A 17,934-nucleotide genomic window follows, 5' to 3' on the forward strand; every position below is an offset into this window, starting at 1 on the left:
GCATATTTGAGTTTCCATTACATACTCTCTTGCATATGGGTTCATCAATAGAACTACTTATTTATGGCTGGTTTGACTAGGTAAGGGAGACAGAGAACAGGCAAATAAAACTCAATGTGGGAAAACTAATAATAAGAGATAATAGACAATAACTAAAAAATAAGGTGCCTCAATAAGGCACAATAAGGTGCCTCAATAATTTTTACAGATTGCATCAACTGTGTCATTGTTGATGAATTGTGATGATGGTATGTGTCCATACTCATCATAGTAGGCAAATATGCTGTGTTAACTTGAAAAGTTATCTGGTGGGAAGGGATGAGAAGAAACGTTCATGCAGTCATCTAGATATCCTGAAATTTCCATCACTGTGTTTATGCGCCCATCTGATTAATTCTACCTTGTTTGCCAGCTGATGACCTGTTTTTATGATAAACATGGCCAGACCCACTTCCTGTATAATCTCATTAATAGGTGCCTCCACATAATCCTGTTAGCTCTTCAATTGACAGATGCAGTATTCACAATAACAGCACAGTGTTAAAATCTCATATTTGTGGCAACATATCGGCGACACACATCAACAGTCGAGGAATCGATGTGAGTGCGTGGAGTTGACAGATGATCTGCAATTTTAGATTATACTTGCTTTATCTAGTTGTTGGTATTTGGTGTCGATGTTTTATATGAAAGTTAAAATAAAGTATCTTGCATTGTTACCATTTACCAGCACTCCTTATGCTGGGCTAAAACAAGAAACTACAGTGGTAACCTTGCAATTCAGAGATTAATTCATCCACATCATATAACATATTATGCCACCACAAAATGGTAGATCAAGTGCCTCCCCTCTTCACACGGGAAGATAGGCAGCAGCAGAATCACAGTTCTCTCATTTTGTCATCAATTTCTTCACAAATGAATATTTCACCTACATCAAAATCAGTACAAATACCAACTTTCTGGTCAACTTTTCCCGAAGAGTGGTTTGTTCAAGTGAAATGCATCTTTCAGTAATACAGTGTGCACAATGACGAAGACAAACTAAACCTAATCTCCACCAACATGGATCAGGAGCTGGTTAAAGTGGTGCAAGACTTGATATTGAAGCCAGTCACCAAGCAATCATATTAGAGTCTTAAGGACACAGTAATAAAGCACCTGTCAGTGCAAAAGGAACAAGGTATGCAACGCGTCCTACATAAGGAGGAAATCAGAAATGGAAATCCATCAGAAGTATTATGACAACTGCTTGATTTGGCAGGTCAGAACCTTTCTTCAGAAGACACATTATTTGCAATATGTCTCCACTGTCTTCCATCTGTGATGAGTATCATTTTGGTACCATATGACAGTTTACATTATCAATTTCAACAGAGAAAATAGATGCAATTTTCCATTTTCCCCCTACTGCACTCACTCAGAATAAGCGTGCAACAACAAGCTCAGTTCTGGACATTGTGTGTTGTGATAATGTTAAAGAAAGCAACACACAATAAATTCAGATTGACACCACTCTTGTTGAAACAAATCAGGAAAAGGGTAAACTTTTGGACACTTTAAAAGATTTACAGCACCGTTTTAGTATTTTAGAGGACGATATTGATGTCTACCACCACACAAATGGTTTTCAACCTGCACAACAACACAGCTGCAATTCGAGGGTCGACAAAAGTCACGCTTCCACGTGGTGCTGGTATCATGTCAAATTCTGATATCAGGTAGGAAGTGTGATCAACTGTGCTGTTACTCAAATGCCAAAAGCAAGCGATAAGGGACATTATCAGCCACAAACAACAGTTCAATCATCCTGCAGGCACTAAGCGAAAGCAAGTCCATGACAACTGCACTTCCTCACAGTGCGCATATCAGCAAATACAAAGTGCTTCAGAAAAGCATATCTTTGCGAAAGACATAGTGAACGGCATCAAATTATTTAATTGGCAGTAGCTTGGACATTAGCATCGCATCCCCACAGTGCACTAAAACTGCACATTGTAAGGAGAGCTGCACACTAAAAGCTGCAAACAGTACAGTCATTCCTACCTTGGGGTGGACTTTTTAAAACCATTTTGAGCTTCTTGTGGATGTACATAATTGTCAGCTAATCAAGATGGATCTACAACATAGAATCCCTATAACAATAATGAAAAGTCCAAATATAACCATCATTGCTAGTGAGGATAACGATCCATTTCAGCAACTCCTACAAAGCTTTTCAGACTTAGTCATGCCAAGCGTACCTCAAAAGAAAATGCGGCATGCAGCAATGCACTACATTCGAACAGTTCCTGAACAGCCTCTCTCTGCCTGTGCCCGCCGCTTAGCACCAGAACATTAAGCGGCAACCAAGCAGCATTTCAACAAGTAGTTGGACACAAGTATTACATGCAGATCAGACAGCCTCTGGGTGTCACCACTTCATTTGGTGAGTAAAAAAAGGTGGTACCTATCATCCTTGCTGCAATTTTAGGGCTCTGAATGCTAGGACTGTCGCAGATCACTATGCGATTACTAATGTCCAGTACTTTGCAAGTGCGTTACACGGTGCTACGATTTGCAGTGCAATTGATTGTGACAAGGCCTATATGCAAGTTCCTGTAGCCCCCTTTGATATTCCTAAGGTTGTCGCCATTATCCTGTTCGGGTTATTTGAATTCCATTATTTTCATTTTGGATTGTGCAGCACATTTGAGACATCGTAACACTTTACATATTGTAATTTGAAGAGGCCAGAATTTTTGTTTCATGTATATACATTACATCTTTTTTTCGTTCAAGTGGTGAGCCAGAGCACAAGGAGCATTTACAGTTATGATTTCAACATCTCCAGCAGTATAGTGTCCTCCTAAACATAAACAAGTGCATGTTAGGGAAGCTGTCTGTTAAATTTCTAGGATATGAAGTGTTGACACAGGGTACCAAACCACTCCCAGACAATATTCAGGTAATTTTGAATATGCTTCAGTCAAAACCTTATGAAGAGTTAAGATGTTTTGTAGGCATCAGAAACTTTTACTGAAGAGATTGACCAAATGTTGTGCAAATACAAGCCCCACCCATTGTCGCTCTTAAAGGAAAATATACCTCCAGCAATCACCCAGTATCATGGACACAAACAACGACTGGAACCTTTAATAGACTTAAGGATGCATTGGCAATGGCTACCTTGTTCTTTCATCCAAATCACTCTGAGCCGTTAGCTTTAACAGTAGACACTAGCCAAACGGCCATTGGTGCAGCATTACAGTAGTGGGTATTGGGAACTTGGTAGCCGTTAGCTTTTTTCCCTGTAAACTTATGCAGGCTCAAACCCCTTGGTCTGCAAGAGACTGAGAGTTACTGCAGTGTACAAAACAGCAAAATAGTTCTGCAGCGAATTTGAAGCAAAGACATTCACTGTCTTCACAGATCATCAACCTCTCATCACAGCTTTCCAGAGAATGTCAGCACAGCCGACCTTGCCTCATAAGACATTTAGAGTATATAGGACAGTTTACTACGGACAATCACCTTATAAGTGGACTAAAAACATTGTGTCACATTGCCTCTCATGAGCATACAATGCAGTCAGTGGAATGTTGTGGACGGGCATCACTGACAGTGCACGGACCCAGAACTACAAATGCTATTGCACAGTTGTAACTCCAGTTGCAAATTTAAGGAAATATTTGTTCCAGCATTGGAAGTCACCTTATCGTGTGACACACCACAAGATCAACTGCGCCTCCACATTCCCACAACATACCATGAGAAGATATTCCATGTTGTTCGTGATCTTTCTCACTCTGGAAAGGTAACTCAGTGTTTTACGTGGCCAGGAGCTGATGAGAAGTGCTGCCAGCTAGTGCGAGCATGTTTACATTGCCAGCAAAATGAAGTCAGTCAACATGGCTTCACACTTATTGGAGATACAGTCACTTCAGAAACAAGATTTACACATATGCACCTGGATGTCACTGGACCATTCCCTTACTCCATTGCGTACAGGTACTTATTGACTATAATAGACAGCTCTATCTGTTGGCCAGAAGAGACACCAATATTTTGGCAGAGGCTGTGGCTAATGAGTTTGTTTGCATGTGGATGTCATATTTGAAGTTCTGCCTACAGTGACTACGGATTGTGGCCATCAGTTTGATTGTTTGCTTTTTTCAGAACTCTCAGAAGTAATTGAAACTCCCACCTCAAGGCTACAAGCTGCCACCTGATGAGTAATGGAATGGTGGAAAGGCAGTGCTCATGGTGCACGGCAATACTTGGAGTGATACGTTGCCTATTGTACTACTCAGCTTGAGAACTATTAAAATATACATTGGTCTGGCCCAGAGTCAACTAGTTTACAGACAGCAAATTCATGTTCCTACGTGATCAGTGCGTGCAATTAATGGCCACACCTCGTGATCAGACTAAGAGTCAAATTGCGCCCAAATTCCTATGTATTCCCAGCATCCTCAGATCCTGCAAGCAAAATCTTCAGTCAGTGATAATGAGCTATAATTTGCTTTTACAGAGATTTGTGGCTCAACTGGTAATGACACTCCAACACAGGAGCAGTACAGCTGTGCTGTACTTTGGGCAATATCGTTCAGCTGGTCGTTCTCTGTCCTACTCTCAAGAGGGGGCTACTGTGGTGGAGTATTGGCACACAAATCAACAGTTGAGGAATTGATGCAAGCACATGGAGTTCGGAGATGACCTGCAAGAATTTGAATTTTAAATGATTCTTAGTTTTTCTAGTCACTGATATTCAGTACTGATCTGTTGTTTGAAAACTAAAATATTTTGCTTCGCTACCATTTATCAGTGCTCCTTACTTCACAGTAAAATGATTAATTAGATATTTAAACCTTTCTTCTTATAAAGGGTGTCCCGCAAAAGGGGTTTACACTGTTTAAACTTTAATAGCTGAAGTATTAATGATAAACAGATCCAATTGTGATTGTATCATGCTCTCATGACTAGTGTGTGTAGCCCTTCAACTGTTTTTCTTTTGTTCAATTTTTAGTCACCAGTAACTACACGTAAATAACAAGATGCCTGGAAACTTGTCCTTGGAGCAAAGAAAGTGGTTTTTATTTGAAATGTCAAAACATGAAAGAAGTGCAAAGACGGATGGTGGGCAGAGTTTGAGATTGTACCTCCTTTACATGTAATGTTAACAGAATATCATGACGAATCTGAGAGAGAAGGCTTTCACAAGGTCCTCAAAGAAGTCCATAAGGCAAGCTGCATGTGAGTCAGGTGCAAGCAAATAGTGTTCACTACATTTTAAAGCAAGCAAGGTGCGGGACCGTACATTTCCAGGATGCTTCGTGCAATGAGTGAGGATGATCTGGATATGGGCCTTCAATTTTGTGAACGGATTTGTGATAATAACCAGTTGACTGATGTCAGTGTTTGGTCTGATGATATGACATTTAAATTGAATGGAAGCATCAGTTGATATAACTGTTTGAACTGGACAAAAGATAATCCCCATGTCAAAGAACGAGCTGTTAATATTCCTGGATTATCAGTGTGGTGTGGTATGTGTCAGAAGACTTGTAGGACCATTCTTTTTTAGAGCAACAGTGACAAGTGTAAAGTACCTTACCATGTTGCATGAAAGAATAGTAGCTGCTGTTCATCAACTGTTACAAACATGATTTTTTTCCTCTTTCTTTCGCCTTATTGTGACATGCGGCAGTTCCTGGGTGAAACAGTGTTGAGTTTCCACCCAGACCTCCTGATCTAACGCCATTAGACTTCTTTCTGTGGAGAACTCTGAAGGACACCATGTATACCACAAAGCCACATAAGCTGGATAACATGAGAGAGAGGCAGTTGTGACCGCCTTTGACTGCATTCCAATGGCAACCATTTCAGTTTGTGTTGATCTGTTCTGCAACATTGCAGACTCTGTATTGTTGTCAATTGAAGACATTTTGAAGTCTTCAACAGTAAAACATCATCAGTAATGTTGTGAGCATGTATATGACTTAAAAATTCATGGTTTTCATTAATTTTTGTTAGTGTTATTAAAGTTCAAACAGTGTAAACCCCTTTGTGGGAAACACTGTATTTGAAGAACTGTCTGCTACAGCCGTTTTCAATATTTAAACAGTTACTGAATATGCTTAATGTTGTTCTAATTATAATATACTTTCTCGGGTCAGAAACTCTTTTCGCAGATATTGCACTTTTGTTCTTCCTAGTTGCTGTTGGGATTTTCTTAGTCTTTGATGTTGATTTTACTCAAATAAATGGGTAATGTTTTTGAATTTGGAAAAAAAAACACCATCATTTCAACCTATTGTCTTGTTTGAGTAACTATTTTCTGTAGTAAAAAAAGTCTGGAACTGTACCTATAAGACTCATGTAACCAACTGAGAAGCTGCAATGTAGCAGTGTGGCTCTCAAACCACCAAAGTGACATTGCAGAAATTAGTGAGCCGCACATGTTTTACTCCTTGAAGAACGAGAATTATCACTGATGGAAGTATTATCTAAGTATCCGACACTGAGTGGCAAAAACTGCTTTAACATATAAACAAACATCATCTGGATCTCAGCTTTTTACTGCCAACTACTGATTTCAGTCTGCGCCTCCACATCATCTATGAGCCATTGAAGGTTGAGTGATGGAAGGATTTCGACAGAGACTGCCGCATATTTCATGCATAAACACACTAATTCATTGATTGTCACTCAACCTATTATGACCTGAAGGTGATCTGTTGTGAAGATTGAAACAAGTAGTCAGTAATAAAAAGTTGTGATCCATAAGGTGTTTGTCTATTTATTATAACAAAAGAGATCACAGTTCCATACTCATAGCATCAATTACGAAAAACTGCCTTTCTGGAATGTAAAATCTGCTATCTTTTTAGCTCATTTTGTGAATATTTTATTTCGTTAAGATGTTGGGTAAAATAAATCCAAGTGAAACAGTTGCTATCAGATTAATACACCTAGAAGGGGGTTGATTAATCATTTTAAATCCTATCATTACATCAAATGGTCTTTATGAAAAGACTAGTTTGTGAATGTACATTGTTTAATATAATCAATATGCTGAACATGCTAAGCATCTGATATAGTCCTGATTACAGTAAGTAGCTTCTGACATTGACAGCACTTTATTCCTTGTGTTTTCTCTGTGGTAATATTTAGAAAATTATGTTATTCTGTAGAACTTTTGCATTACCAACATTTTGTTTCAGTAGTTTTTTGATACCCTAAAATTGGTGCCACACTGATTTTCCACACGTACCCTCAGTTATTCCATATATTTGAAAGACATTTGAAATGAATAACTGTGTCCAGTGTGCATAATGTCACCTCATTCAGAATGATATATTCATCAGAAATGTACCCCCCCGTTTTTTTTTTTTTTTTTTTTTTTTTTTTTTTTTTTTTTTTTTTTTTTTTTTTTTTTAGCTGTCTTCTGTTTTAGTTGTGTAAAGCTTGCAGCACATAGTGAATCTTTTAACATAGAAAATATACAAACTATATTTTGATTTCATCAATAATTCAAATTGTGTGTTTTGTTAACAGGCAACCAAACTGGACCCAAATAGCTATTATTGTTTTGTGTATTTGGGAAGATATTACAGTCTAAATGACAAAGATCTTGATAAAGCTCGACGCTGTTATCAGAAAGCATTTCAACTTAATCCTCGGGGTGATGAGGCTGGGATTGGACTCAGTGATACCTACAGGCGACAGAAGTATGTGGTAAGTACATGGTTGATCATCTGGAATAAGTTGGAGTTACACAGAACTTGGGTGTTTAGATCAGCCCGTTGTAAAGTGATACATCTACTTAACTTGCACACTTCTTGGACTGATAATAAACACAAGTGATATCTGTGCATATGTTATCACAGATTCCTCCTGGAAAAGATATCTTAGTAAATTTAACATTATTAATAAACTGAATATAAAGTATTTTTGTTAACTGAAATTTTCAAGTTTTGTTCACTCACCACGTTTGAAATAAAGAATTGAATACCAGATGGAGACACAGAAAGAATAAACTGTGCCTAACTCTCAAGAATATATGTGTATTTTTGATTTTATGCAGGATTGTACTGGCAAGGTGGAGCGAAAAGTACTGAAAAATATTCTTCATGTAAAGAATTTATGTTCAGCATTCCTGCAAGCTGACTTTTCAATTTTTGTGCCTCATTCATCAATACAGCATAAAGCTGAGTAGGAAGGGTGAGATGGATTTGGGTAACAATCTATTCAATCATAGCATTCAGTGACACAAGGACCTGGGATGTGGCAAATAATGAGCACCACAAGAAATTAGTCAAGCTCCGACTGGGTTTGGGTTTAGCTAACCTGAGATCTTAAGCAGGAGGTTGGTGCCCTGTTACTGCTATAACCTCTTGACGTGTTGCAGTGACTATCATTGGTCAGGAAACTCAGGTGTCGGGGAACATGGGTAATAGATATCTTGGTTGCTTAACTGCTTGGATCACATGGATAGTACAAACCACTCTAAAACATCCTCATACTCAAGATGCCCTATATGTATATGGGGTGGAAAGCTATTGAGGCAAAGGAGTTGTTTGGAGACAACCACTGGGACTTCGGACGCTGATCACACTCTTAATTGCAGTAGACTTACTCAGGAATGGGAACAAGGTGGGGGAAATTCTGCCTGAAGTAAGCCTATAATCCCCCCCCCCCCCCCCCCCCGGGGCCTTATAAGTCTTTTGTGAGTACATGCTTGACTACCATGGCTCCCCAACATTTGCGGCATTACTTCCTTTCCATGTTGCATGCTTATACTTCCACTATCCCTTTTCCCTCTGCTTCTTCATTGGATGGTTTTATTGGTGAAAAATTCTCCAGAAGTGCAGATTGTGAAAGGAAAGTTACCCAATGCGGTGTGTGCTAAACCATTGTCCCTTTTAACGTGTGTACCCTTCCCTTTAATATGGTAATACACCCCAAACCCAACATGGCCTCCAACCCATTGTGGGGGCGGGTTGTCAAGTACCTGCATGGTGGTAGCCTCCTGACCATGCAGGGATTGCACTGTTGATGCTTGAGCTGAAAACTCCCCATGTATGCCAAGGAGTATGTGCCCTTCATGACTGGTGCATGGGGACTCCGAGGAATGGATTGCTGCTGAGGCTCGGTGGTGCCCATTGGGAGAGCCCCCGTCCGGAGTGGGGGGGGAGGGGGGTCACCATGGTGGATCAGCCACAAATGAAGCGAATAAAGTTATCTCCTACTGGTGGCCCAATGGCCCAGCAGTCTATGAAAGCACAGTCCTGTTTCAATGCAGAGATACACAACCATAAAATGTTCCCTTCACTTGCTACGCCTTGGGAAGAAAATACTCCCAGCAATACTGTAAAATGAGGTGAATCCGACCAAAAATGGCAGTTTTATTATTTTATTTAATTTCATCTACTTATTGTTGTGCTATCGGAATAAAAATTCAGTATGTTAATTTCACAACCTTGATAATTATATATTCATGTATTACATTAGTTTTAGCTTATAATTGCAGTTATTATTTTAAGTCAATTGTAGATAGGTTTCCCCTCCTCAGTTGGGGTGAATCCGATCACCATTATATTTAAAAAATATATTGCTGTATTTGGAACAAAATTTTACAATTTTTAGACCAAACAAATTTTTACAAGGTCATTAAATTTGAGATTTTTGCTATAGAAAAACTTGCATTCACAAAAATTGACAAACAAATATTAATTTTTAGTTATTGTGTGTCATTATCAATGTGAAAGGTATTTACTCAATGTCATAATCATCTATCCCTTCAAAAATAAATTTACCTTGCCGTCTATGTTCTGGAACAACTTTCTTAATAATTTGGGCTCTTTTTACATAAGTTGCATAGTCACTGGAAAGACAAACTAAAAGTTACCATCAAGAACTTCCTTTCTCAGAAATGTCATTTCATAGGTTTTTTTTAGAGATGCTTTCAATTTTACCAATAAAAAAACCTAACGTGTTTTTTAGGAAATGTTACTACGGTGAAATCATTTTCTTTAAATTTATGCCGATCTGTATCCTTCTCCTTGTCCATTTCTTCATTTTCATTTGACTTGTGCTGTTATAGATCACTGTTAGATGTTCCGTATAGGGAATCCCTGGTTGCAGCCACATCACTATCATTTTCATTGAAGTCGCTGATAACAAATCCCTTTCCTGGAGTTAATGCTAAATGCTTTGCTTGGCACAACTTTCCTTTTGTTTCATTAGAGCAAATCTGTTTCAATTGCATTTCAAAGGCTGCTGCCCAAGAGCTTTCTGATGAGCTGGTGCCATGTGCATTGTTATCTGTAATTTGTGAAATGGCTTTATCGTGACAGACAGGAAAAATTCCTGCTTTTCTGAACCCAGATATTACATTTGATTTGGACTTGATAGCTTTATTTTCAAAGGTGTCTTTTTCCCCTTCAACCACCTAGGAAATTTGAATTTTGGCACCACTCCTCTATTCTTCCGTTTCCAATCATTTAGCACATTTCTCCAAGCAAGTTTTAAAGGTTTAAAAAAGGCCACATCAGGTGGCTCATTCAAATGAGTAGAATTATGTGGTAGAAGCACAAATTTAATGTCCTGTTCCAGGCACAGTTTAATCACGTTATATGACAGATGACTTGAGAGATTGTCCCTATAATCATTTAGGTCCCTTTAATTGCCAGGCATAAGGCAAGACAATTTCAACAAACCATGATTTAAACATTGTTAGGTCAAACCAACCACTTTGATATCTATTGTAACCTGCACCAGTTACGCCCCCTTCTGTCCAAGTATCTTAAAGGTGTTTTGCCCTATAAACTGTGTATGGTGGGAGGACTGAGCCGTCGGTAGGTACTGCTATCATCACACTGATACTTGACTTAGAACTATCCACTATTCTTTCAGGATGTCTTGTGCTTCACTTCACTATTACTTTCACCTGTCCAGGATCGTCACAAAATTTTGTCTTGTCATAGTTTATAATGTTGGAGGGAGGGAGACCACTCAAGGTCACTTCAAGGTTTTTAAAATAATCAGTCACTGTTTCTTGGGTAACTGCTGCCTTTGCTCTCTTCACATTTTCATTTACTCTAATCGTTAGTTCTTTATTTCTTTTCAAAAAAGATTTTACCCACTCATGCCCAGGTTGATTGTCATGAAATCTCTTTTCAGTCCTCCCTGCTCGATTGAGATAAGCCTGTACAATGTCCCTAACACCATTATTCCTCCAAGGAAACCCCCATTTTGCACAACACAATAATCCTTCAATAAGGCTTTTTTCCTAACTATTTTTTAATGCTGGTTGGCTGCCTATTTTGTTTGTACCTTTCCTTGAGTTTGTCATCTAATGTGGTATATGGAACTGTGTATTGCTCGGAAGCTTTCCAGATGCTTAATTTTCCTGATTTGACCTTGCACTTTGTCCATCATGTACATAGGGGGTCAAAGGACAATAGGGTTACTACTGGTGTCCTTATCTTGGCCTTTGAGGGTGATTCATTGCCTGAAATTGTGGATGAGTGCAGCATGTGAACACTCCCTGTGCACTTCCCCCATCTGTGTCAACTTTGGAAATTACCATTCTCCCTGCTCACCAGACTACACTATTTTCCAGAGAGGAAAGAAGACAAGAATTCAAGACTGTGGATAAACTCAGTTACCAAGAGGCCAAGAAGTAGTACAAGTGGTTGCACTCAGCATGTCAAACAATATCATATTCTATAGCTATGATGATGATGCCCCCTTTGGCGACGGTGGTACTCCTGTTCGTTACACCTCTTACAGTGGGCACTCAGGGCTGCTCAACTATGCGTCCTTGTCTTCTCTCATCCATCCACAATGACCTGTGTAGTAGTGACCACTTCCCAATCTTCCTGTGTCTCCCTCAGTTTCACTCCCCTGAACGCCTGCCCAGATGGGCTCTCAACAGTGCTGACTAGGATGCTTTCACATCTGCTGTTGACCTTGGCTTCCCCCCCATATGGAGATATCGATGAAAAAGTTCAGAATACAACTACGGTCATTCCACCCAACGGAAGACAGTATCTTGGTGTTCCTTGAAAATCCCAGACGCCCTTCGAGATCGTGGGCAGGCTCTCCAAAGCCATAAGGGACACCCACCTATTGAGCACCTCATTGCCTACAAGCGGCTTGGTGCTCGGGTCCGCCACATAATAAAAAGAAGGAAGCAGGAATGTGGGAACAGTATGTTTCAACCATTGGACAACGTACCTCTCCTTTGCAGGTTTGGGCTAAAATCAGATGTGTGTATGGATACCAGACACCTGAAGGCGTACCTGGTATTACCTTGAATGGCACTGTCTACGCTGACCAAGATGCTGTCGCTCAACATTTTACTCTGCTGTATGCTAAGCCTCAGTGTCTGATAATTATCATCCTGCCTTTCGTGTCCTAAAACAGCAGTTGGAGTGAAAGCAATTATCTTTGGGCTGGAATTTGTCAGTGTCCTAGCCCACTGCCCTGATACAGCCCCAGGGCTGGACCACATCCACAACCAAATAATGAAGCACTTATCAGTGGCCTGTTAACGTCATATCCTTGCCATCTTTAACCGCACCTTCAGCGTGGGTGAGTTCCCATTGCAACTGCAAGAAAGCGTCATTGCTCCAGTACTGAAACAGGGTAAGCACTCTTTAGAGATGGACAGTTATCACCCAATTAAGTCTCACCAATGTTCTCTGTAAGTTGCTGGAACACATAATGAGCAGGCGACTATGTTGGCACCTTGAGTCTCGGATTCTTCTGGCACCGTTCTCAGGGTGGTTTTCACCAAGGCACTACTGATAATCTGGTTTCCTTGGAGTCTGCCATCCGTAAAGCTTTTGCCTGACATCAACGTCTTTTAGCCATTGTCTTCGACCTCCAAAAGGCTTATGACGCTACAGGGCAACAAAACATCCTTACTACCTGACACGAGTATGGTCCTTGGGTTTCTGTCCCTGATTTTCATCCCAAACTTCCTGTTCAAGTTAGTGCTTCCCACAGTCCGCCCCCCCCCCCCCCTCCCATATCCAAGAGAATGGGGTCCCTCAGGGCATTGTACTGAGTGTCCCTCTCTTTCTGGTAGCCATCAATGGTCTAGCAGCAGCTGCGGGGGCCTCAGTATCACCCTCTTTGTATGCTGACGACTATTACCTCTACTACTGCTCTTCTGTGTGGGTGTTGCTATACATCGACTGCAAGAGACATACGAAAGGTGCAGGCATGGGCCCCTCAACTATGGCTTTGATTTTCCACGGCCAAGACTCATGTCATGCACTTCTGTCGACATCATACTGTTCACCCACAACCAGAACTTTACCCCAACAACCAACTACTCAATTTGTTGGAGACTTACTGCTTTCTAGGACTGGTCTTCAATTCTCAGTTGATGTGGATTCCCCCATCTTCAGCTTAAGCAAAAGTGCTGGCTGCACTTTCATACATTTTGCTGCCTGAGTTAACACCAGCTGCTGTGCAGATTGCACTACCCTTGTGCAACTTTACAAAGCCCTGATGCAATCCCGTCATGATTATGGGAGTCTGGCATACGGTTCTACATCAACCTCAGCATTGCAGATACTGGATCTGATACCCAACTGTGGGGCTCAACAAGCAACAAGAGCCTTTTGAATTAGCCCTGTGTACAGCTTACGCATGGAGTCTGGGGTCTTAGCATTGTGGATCAGGTGCCAACAACAGCTTGTCGATTATGCTACACGCGTTAGCAGCTCCCCTAATCATGTGAACTACTGGATCACTATCTGCATCCAGTCTATCCTTTCTGAACTTCAGTTTTTTTCTCTTCCAACTCTCCTCTGGACCTGCTCCCTTATTTCTCCATGATGCATCCCTCTACCACAGCTTCATCTTGACCTACCACAGGGTCCAAAAAACTCGACTCATCTAGAGGTCCTCTGCCGCCAATTTTTCTCTATCTTTGGCACATCCCAGTGTTCACAAGTAGTCTACAATGATGGCTTGATGGTTGCTGGTCTTGTAGGCTTTGCTTATATTCATGCAGGACATAGTGAACTGCTCTCCTCACCAGATGGCTGTAGTGTTTCACTGCAAAGTTGGTAGCCATCTCTCGTGCTGTTGAGCATATCCATTCCTGCACTGGTGGGTCCTTTCTCATCTGCAGTGACTCCTTGAGCAGTTTGCAAGTTCTTGACCAGTGCTATCCCTTGGTCAGTATAGCCTGGAGAAACTGGCTGCCAATAAATCGACCGTTGAGATTGGTATTCCAGAAACCGATCACCAGTTGGTATTACGCTGTCAGGTTTTAGGTGCCTGGAATATAGAATGGCTTGTCTCTTGGCTTCACCAGGTGAACTATGGATGATAAAGGAGACTACGACTCTGAGAAGGTCCTCCATGGAGGCCTCTCGCAAGAACTCAACCACCCTTTTCTGGCTCTGTATCGGCCATACTTGGCTAACTCATGGTCATCTCCTCCATAGCAAAGACCTACCGCATTGTAGTTGTGGTTCCTGTTTGACGGGGTTCCACATTTTGCTAGACTGCCCCAATCTAGCTGTCCTGTGGTGGACTCTTAATCTCCCTGACGTGCTGCTACCACTGGTGTTAGGAGACGATGCTCCAGTGGCTGACTTAGTTTTACGTTTTATTCATGAAGTGGGCTTTTACCACTCTCTTTAAGGGAGGGGCATTTAACCTTATTGGCCCATTGAGGCATTGGCAGAAACTCTGTTCCCTCATCTACCCATACCAGGCTGTAACTGTTTGGGCTTGGTGGTCCAGGCCAGTCCTCACCCTACCTGCTCTTTTATTCTTCTTTTCCCACCCCACCTCCCCCCCCCCCCCCCCAATCCCCCCCCTTCCCTGTCGCGGTGGTCTGTTAGACTTGTTCATCTTTTGGCCCTGTGTGCTTCTCTTGCCCTGTCCACATTTCTAGTCTTTACAAGGCAGTCTCGGAGGAGAGTACCTCTGGTAAGTGGTGGGGGCTGGGGGATGTGTGTCACCTCATTGCACTCTAATTTTTGGGGCTTCCAGCTGGGGCATCTTGTTTTGCCTTTCTTTCTCTGTCTCCGTTTCTTCTTACTGAATCCTAGCTCAGCTTGCTACCATTGGTAGACCTTCGGATTTTCTTCCCCGTGGTTTTGTGCGGTAGGCTGTCTCTGATCTACAGTTATATAGATCTGTTGTTTGAAGAAAAAGATACTGATGGCCTAGTAGTTTGGTCCCTTTAACCATCCAGCCAACCAATTTGTATTTTCATAGTTTCTCATGAAACTCCAGTGTTTCCTACATCATAAACTAAAAACAGTCTCAACAAAACAAAAGAGATTGTCCACAGACCACTAATGTATATCGTATTTACAGCTGATACCACAATTTATCTCACTGACTGTCAAATTGTTATAGTATGCAGACAGTATCTGCCTATATGCAATTGTCACGTAACTCTGGAGTATTTGGCATAGACTAGATTTTTCTACCTTTTTTTCTTGATTTATAAATATTGGACTAGCTGTATCACCTTGCAAATTATTAGTAGTGGTGTTTACTTGCAAATTGTGTGGCATCTTGTTCCACAGATGAATTTGGGGGACTACACAATACCAGTAACCTCAACTAAGCATTTCCTGTCTTTATCTACAACTTGTGACTGACATTGGGTTCCAAGGTTCATTAAATGATAAACATCCTCTGTGCATCGGTTTGTACCTGGTAGGGTGCACATGCTACCGTAACGCTTGCCCTGTAACAGTTCATTGATATGACCACGGTTGGATTACAGTGCAGTCTCATCCTACTGCTTCATCGAGTTACAACTCACCAGTTAGACAAAAACAGCACTGTTGCATCAGAATCAGCATTGAAATGATGCCTTCAACACTGTCCAGTGCTCTGTTCTTGAAAGGAGCAGAGAAGACTCTTCATATCCAGTTCCAGTTTGTAGTAGATAAATTTATATTGTGGAAAATCCAAACTCTGGAGCTTCCCGTTGCTCAGAAATTAACTAAGCTACAGTAGCTTCTTTGGGCCAGTTCTGGTATTTCCTTTGAGACAAAAAGTGTGCTTCCTGTAGTAGGTAGCCCAGGTTTCACAATCTTGTATATATAAAGCCCTGCAGTGTATTGCTAAAACACGTCAATCTACGAAACAACTTAAGACTAGCCTGAGAATGTTTGTTTCACGTACAACGTGAAACACCACATCTACGTGCTGTAATCACTTCTGGATACCTGATGACAGACAAATTCCAAAACTCATCATATGAGCAATAAAGTCATTTTCTCCTGATGTTTGACTTTTACCATTGCCACCCAGTCAGCCTGAATGCAGAACTACTGATTATTATAATAATGGTTGCCTGCCTCCTGCATGACTGTTGTCAAATTTATGTTATTGGAATTAAAACATTCTCGAAAATCTTGGAGTCCCTGGGATCGATATCTAGCCAGTATCAATATTGATACAAGCAAAAATGGTCAAGATTCTTGATTCCTGGAATGGATTAACTGTCTATAAACATAAATAAGTTGTCCAGAACCCCAAGTGGGTGAGATCTAGTAGCACCTGTCCAGTTTGTAGTAATATTTTATATGATTGCTACACTTTAACATGCTACACAGGCAGGTAAAAACAAAGATGTCCTTGGCTGTTCATTGATTTTTCCTTAGGTATGTCTCCAGGATCTGCCTACCAGATGCCATCATGGTGTATAAAGTCATATTGTACTGGTGTACAATGATGAGTTGTTTTGTAGGAGTTTGAAGTCTTCTTTGGTATTTCTAAATTAGGGCATTAAAGTTTTGGGGTTTCAGTTAAAAAAGTTGGAAGAACCTATTCCCGTCCATTCTTTTGACGTGACTGTAAAATCGTGCATGTCTTTCGTGGATTGTGTCCGTAATGTTATCTATTGCTGCCATAGACTTCCTTGTTGGACTTTTTTTTTTTTTTTTTGTGGTGTATGCCATTCTTGTAATGAAATCCCATGATTGTTATACTGATTCTGCACACTTTTTTTTTCTTCAGTTCTTTGAGGAGGAACTTATTTGCATTTCAGGACAGGGTTTCAGCTGCATATTTTCTATAATAAAGATTTTAATGACTGAAATTGTTGACCATTCGTCTTCATGAACAGCCTTCAGGCAAGTGGGGCAAATCAAGAAACACTGTGGTAAAAAGAGAGGAAGCATGCAGCTCTTATAAATTGTATCAGTACACTATATTAACAAATAATGATTACAAATTTCAGTCAGAGAAAAAAAAATGGTGTTTATTTTCTTTCATACATTGCTTTCCTTGTGGGAAATAATGTTCAGGAGTCTTTTATTGATTACAAAAGAAGTCCCATCCATTTGTCCAAAATTGCATTACATTGTCATTTTTCCTGAAAAAAAATGTTGCAATGTGGTAGAATAATTATCAGTGCGCTTTGTGTTTTGGTTGGTTAGTGTACAACACTGCCCATGAATGATGGATCTGGGTGAGGTGGGATGTCTTGTGTGCCTCTATGATCCAGATAGCTGTACCGTGAGTGCAACCACAATGGAGGAAAGTTGTAGAGAGGCCAAACAAACATGTAGGCAAACACGTGGTTCAGTAGCTAGAGTGGCAACAGTGTAGATGGTTGACTGATCTACCCTTGCAACACCAGCCATCATGGCCTTTCTGTTTGTAATGGCAGTTTAAAATTAAATGTAAACTGACTCTAACTCTGTTCTTTCTGTTGACAATCTCCTCACCTACCTTTAACACTAAGTTATGATTAAAAAATTCTATGCAAAAGACACACATTTCAGATGAAACAATATCTAATAATAATGGCCCACCAAATTCATTGATATTAGTTGTGAATTATTGATAAAATTTCTTTTTATATATGAGCCAGCAATTTAACTGTAGCTGTGTATTAAATTTAAACAATCTCTCCCAAATAGATTGTTCACCTACAATACCAGACGAAAG

General features: G+C 40.5%; 1 protein-coding gene across 1 annotated transcript in view; it reads left to right on the forward strand.

Moving 5' to 3' along the window:
* LOC126481063 (tetratricopeptide repeat protein 37) overlaps window positions 1-17,934 on the forward strand; it is a 158,445-nt gene that overhangs the window by 45,846 nt on the left and 94,665 nt on the right. Inside the window, exon 8 of the mRNA XM_050104546.1 lies at window positions 7,540-7,719. Coding sequence (XP_049960503.1) covers window positions 7,540-7,719 — 180 coding nt within the window. The remainder of the gene's footprint in view (window positions 1-7,539; window positions 7,720-17,934) is intronic.

The sequence above is a fragment of the Schistocerca serialis genome, chromosome 5 (assembly GCF_023864345.2).
Source record: "Schistocerca serialis cubense isolate TAMUIC-IGC-003099 chromosome 5, iqSchSeri2.2, whole genome shotgun sequence".
NCBI lineage: Eukaryota > Metazoa > Arthropoda > Insecta > Orthoptera > Acrididae > Schistocerca > Schistocerca serialis.